This window comes from Limulus polyphemus, unplaced genomic scaffold, assembly GCF_000517525.1.
Source record: "Limulus polyphemus unplaced genomic scaffold, Limulus_polyphemus-2.1.2 Scaffold4828, whole genome shotgun sequence".
NCBI lineage: Eukaryota > Metazoa > Arthropoda > Merostomata > Xiphosura > Limulidae > Limulus > Limulus polyphemus.
This window is the reverse complement of record NW_013670438.1, coordinates 80750-86566: the sequence shown is the minus strand read 5'-3', so window position 1 is coordinate 86566 and position 5817 is coordinate 80750. Positions and strand designations below refer to the sequence as shown.

Below are 5817 nucleotides of genomic sequence, written 5' to 3'. Positions count from 1 at the left end.
AACCTTTATAAAAGTCAGGGTGTATCACGTTATTTCTCTTGATTTCTCGAAATAGGAGGAGTCACAAAAGCCAAAATGCATTTATCCAGGTAGAATAGTACAATTACTGTCTACCCATTCCAATTTTAGTGAAGAGGGTGCAAGGGCGCTCTGAGGTGGTGCTGTGAAACCTTATAAGTGTTGGTATAATAAGCCTAAAGTAAAGACGTAGAGTGGGATCACCTAGTCTAGAGCCAAGTGCATAAAATTTATCATGAAAGTAAAAATATCGATTTAATTTTAAACTTAAATCGTTTCTGAATTAAGCGATTTTCTGTTATATCGCCAACATTTTAAATAAAAACCAACCTTTTTAATCAACGGAAACTCTAAATTAAGAAATCAACAAATATATTTCCGATTTTCTTGTCTATACATTTCATTTTATACTTTCACTACATGGACTAACAATAATATTAACTTATACCGTTATTGCTAAGCAGCATGACATAAAATTTTACTTCATAATAGTGACTCTGATTCGTCATGGTTTGCATAAAGTATTTATTCCCTGTTTAATCTGTATTTAGTAGAAATATGTTGTTGTTTTTTCTAGTTATATGTTTAATAGATTCCCTAAACCTGCGAGATATTGAGGAAAAACGATCGTCTTAGCAAGTGATGTAAACAGTTTGTTATAACAAGCGAGTCACTGCGCAATATTTATGGAGTGTTTATGGATAAATATAGTGAAAACTAACACTCGTTTTTTGGACCTTAACAGGTTAGGTTTATTGTCCATTCGTGAAAATTACAATCTGAATTATCGATAAACTGATCTTATATGACATTACCTGTACACATTATGAGGAGTAGTGACAATGAAAATATGAACCATTAAACACTATTACCTGTACACATGATGAGAAGTAGTGACAATGAAAATATGAACCATTAAACTCTATTACCTGTACACATGATGAGGAGAAGTGACAATGAAAATATGAACCATTAAACATCTTACCTGTACACATGATGAGGAGTAGTGACAATGAAAATATGAACCATTAAACACTATTACCTGTACACATGATGAGGAGTAGTGACAATGAAAATATGAACCATTAAACTCTATTACATGTACACATGATGAGAAGTAGTGACAATGAAAATATGAACCATTAAACACTATTACCTGTACACATGATGAGGAGTAGTGACAATGAAAATATGAACCATTAAACACTATTATCTGTACACATGATGAGGAGTAGTGACAATGAAAATATGAACCATTAAACTGTATTACCTGTACACATGATGAGGAGTAGTGACAGTGAAAATATGAACCATTAAACACTATTACATGTACACATGATGAGGAGTCGTGGCAATGAAAATATGAACCATTAAACACTATTACCTGTACACATGATGAGGAGTAGTGACAATGAAAATATGAACCACTAAACACTACGTATGCTTTCCAAACTGTAGAAACATGTATTGAACACACATATATATGAAAAGTACTTGCATAAATCTAATCCTGCGTTTTAGTAAAAGGTAATGAGCTTGTATTTCTCTTATTCCAACCATTAAAATGGGAAAATTCTGAAATATAAAATTTTAACATGGCACTTTAACTTCAACAGTACAAAAATGTGAAATACTAAAGTGTAAAGCCTCAGTCTACATAACATTAGTAACTATCGAGTTAATGATGAATGATAAAGTTACTGCTTTAGATCTGGTGCTCTGCTTTCTTCAAACTTTCATAATGATTCTTGACAACATAACAGTTTTGATCATTATTTTATTTTCTTCAGTGCAAACCACTTTGTACTGTTAACCAGTTTTAACTTCCTCTATGTACATTAAACAGTTTAGGATAGTTTTAAGCTTCTCTCTGGACTTTAAATATTTTAGGGTAGTTTTAGATTTCTTTCTTAGTTATGAATATTTTTTTTAGTTTTCTCTATAAGTTCTAAACATGTTTGGATAGTTTTAACCTTTTCTATAATCTTTAAACATTTTAAAGTAGTTTTAGTTTTCGCTCTGAATTCTAAACACTTTTGAATAGTTTTAAATTTCTTTCTGAACTTTAAACATTTTAAAGTAGTCTTAGCCTTCGCTCTGAATTCTGAACATTTTATGGTGGATATTCTGTTTTCTACTAAAGCATTATAACTTTTATTTTATTTTTTCTTCAGTTAAATATAATTACTGCTATTCTCATTATTCCCAGTACTAATAAAGCAGCCTGGTTAATGATTCATCAATATCATCCATAACTTTAACACCCAATATTTTTTACTCGCTTTAAAATGGGTTTATTTCTGACTTCACACTTCGGAACATTTTGCTCGATAGAGGCTACATCCAAACAAAACTACGCATGCTCAAAGAACTAGAATATGAAGTTTAATATGTGAAGCCATAACAAAGTCAAACGCCTACAATAAAACTTATTTTACGTGTGATTATGGCAATATGATCCTAAGAAATCAACCTAATAGTTTCCTATCCCAACAAGTTATTTTTCTTTAAAACAGAAGTAAGTAATTCCCTAGTAAATACCCATTCAGAAAGTGGTTAAGATCCTCCTGCTCAAGCTTATCATTTCCGGTCTTGCTGGTCATAAACCCAGCTATCACTTAAAGCGATCGCTGAGGTTATAAACATGAAAAGGCAGTTGCCTGGAAACGTATTATTTATTTCTCTTCACACGACGGTTATCTCATTCTTACAGACAACTTCACAGATTTAAGTGTATACACGTTCAATACACGATGTCTTAAAACCGGCGCCTGTAACGTGCAGTGCCTAACAGAAAAAAACCGTTTAAGACATGATGGTTATCTTAGTAGCAGTAACTGCAGCTGAAAATTCCACTACCTCACAAGGATCAGTTATCGATAGTTCAAACAAGTGTAGTGTATAATACGAACCCTCTTCATGACAAGACTGTAGTATGTCTGCGGACTTACAACGCTAGAAACCTGGTTTTGATACCCGTGGCGGGTAGAGCACAGATAACTCATTGTGTAGCTTTGTGCTTAACTGCAAAAACAAACAAGGCTGTAAAATACATTTATCTCAAAGACAACATTATAATTATAAAATACATTTACCTCAAGGACAACATTATAACTATAAAATACATTTATCTCAAAGACAACATTATAATTATAAAATACCTTTACCTCAAGGACAACATTATAATTATAAAATACATTTACTTCATGGACAACATTATAATTATAAAATACATTTACCTCAAGGACAACATTATAATTATAAAATACCTTTACCTCAAGGACAACATTATAACTATAAAATACCTTTACCTCAAGGACAACATTATAATTATGATTAAATTTCAAGCATTTTTAAAAATATCTGTTACCTTAAAAAATATCAAAATTATAAGTCAGTTGTTTATTGCGATTTAAAATTAAATATTATGAACTTCCATAACAAAAAGTGCTTCCCGTTCACTAATTCATGTTTTGTTTCACCATCAATAATCATTAATCTGCGCACGATTGATTGTATTAGATAAGTTAACGATTACCTGACTGATATCATTTTTACACGTTAAAAGATTAGTGTTAAGTCATTTTTTTTCCATTTGTGAAATGCTTCGAATGATCACTAGGAAGTTCCATTAGTTTCCATATAAATCTGTATCAAGTTCGAAGTCAATGGTAGTTTGTTACAAAATGTGTCTTGGGGCGTAAACCGTAAAAACTTAGCCTTGTTTTCTAAATTTCCCTTTCTATCTTGCAAAATTGTTTCGTGTTATACTAACACAAATCTTTTACGACTTCATTGGACACGACAGTACATGCAGACTTTATTTTGTCCTGTTGTGTTTTTTTTTCCACGATATGCTATGTGTACTCTTCTATTTTTAGTACTACTTCTTGTACTGTCAGATACACGATATGCTTTGTGTACTAGTCTATTTAAAGTACTACTTCTCGAAGTGTCAGATAAATATAGATTAAGGTGCACGTGTTTTAAATCAAGAATAGCTTCTAACCCAATAAACAAATCCTACCAGTGTAAAAACAACTGTGTTGGTAGGGTTCGTTCACCTGCAACATTGTGATTGTGTGCTCTTTCTGTATTGTTTGTTCTCGATACACAATGAGTTATATGTTCTGTGTTCATTGCAGGGATTGATCCCTGATTTTTATCACTGTAAACCCTCCAACTCGACACTGAGCCATCGGTGGGCATTAGAGAAATCTTTTTGTACCTAGGTTTATGAGGGTTTTCTCACAAATTTTGTATTGAGCAGAAAGGTATTTGATATCAAACTATACCTTTTGGCTTAATTTTCTACGTTAGACTTATACTGGGAAATATCGTCCATTATCAGTACTTCTATACTAATTTGAATAAGAAAAAAGGAGTTTTATATGTACTTTGTTCTGTTACAGGTTGTAGTGAAGGGATCACGATCATACTGTGATAAAGCTTTTGAGAAATTCATTACTAACTATGTTATGGCTCGTTCTTTAAGACATTGGATTGAAGTAGGTTTTTTCTAATGATGAGAAAACATCTTCAACGTGGACATCTAAATTTTCAGACACTAACTTTACCCGCTTCCTTTACATATGTACCAATCGCACATAAAAAGTTTGCATATGATTTATAATTTAAAATGGAATGAATTTCGTGTAAGAAGAAAAAAAAATGTTTAGAGCGATCGTAACAATATTTCAGATAAAATCTTGTTTAATATGGTGAAAGGCACTACAATGCCCCCAGTGGCACAGCGGTATGTCTGTGGACGTACAACGCCAGAATCCGGGTTTCGATACCCGTGGTGGGCAGAGCACAGATAGCCCATTGTGTAGCTTTGTGCTTAAATTACAAACAAACAAGCAATTAAAATTGCGACGTTTCAGCCGTCAAGAGCCATCTCCAGGCAAAGCTGTTAATCAAATATGTTGGTCAGCCCCCTACTGCCAAAAAATGTCGTAGTTTCAAAAAAACATTTTCACCGTAAAGCTGTTCATGTTATTAAATTAAATCATTGAGTGAGATTTTTTCTCTCTCTTGATACCAAAATGTTATTTGTTGAACTTTTGCAGGTTATCATGCAAATTCTAATTCATTTGCAGTAACATGTAGGTTAAACATCGAAGCATTCAAGCTAAAAGGAATGATGTTTGTCTATGAGAAATCGTTTACGTAAAACTTTTTCATTATATATGGCTCACGTGTTACCTGTTTATAAGCAGAATAAAATATTTCATAGATACTATGAACTTTAGCTGTTCTTGCTACGTTAAGACCGTTATTTAGCGGGGGGTGGGTGTGAAAAATAGAAAGCACTCGTAAAATCAATCACAGCTACGTGGCAGATGTAATGTTTTAACAATTTCTGATTTTAACGAACCACTAATCTGTTGTGTAAGGCTCCCCCCCCCCACCTCAGTGGCACAGCGGTATGTCTGCGGACTTACAACACTAGAAACCGGGTTTCGATACCCGTGGTGGGCAGAGCACATCTAGTCCTTTGTGTAGCTTTGTCCTTAACACACAAACTGATGTCTAACGTATGAAAACCAAGGAATAATCAGAACGTATGAAAACCAAGGAATAATCAGAACGGATTATTCTCAGGCTTATTTCGAAAAATGTGATCAGTCAGAGCAGTAAAACGGATAACAAAGTTTAAATATTTCTTGTATGGTGAACATTATTTCAAGACGCTTACCTGGAGTTTGGTGTTGCTAGTCTACTATTATTTTTAAGATAGCTTATAGCTTTTAGTGCTTATTTTGTTGTTAAACGAATAGCTACACAACGGACTAT

At 33.0% G+C, this 5817-nt stretch overlaps 1 protein-coding gene across 1 annotated transcript in view; it reads left to right on the top strand.

The window, feature by feature from the left end:
* Positions 1–4250: 4250 nt before the first annotated feature.
* LOC106471741 (orexin receptor type 2-like) overlaps positions 4251–5817 on the top strand; it is a gene marked incomplete at its 5' end in the record, with an annotated part of 19722 nt that continues 18155 nt past the window's right edge. The window contains one exon of the mRNA XM_022400350.1: positions 4251–4292. Within this exon, the coding sequence (XP_022256058.1) occupies positions 4251–4292 (42 nt within the window). The remainder of the gene's footprint in view (positions 4293–5817) is intronic.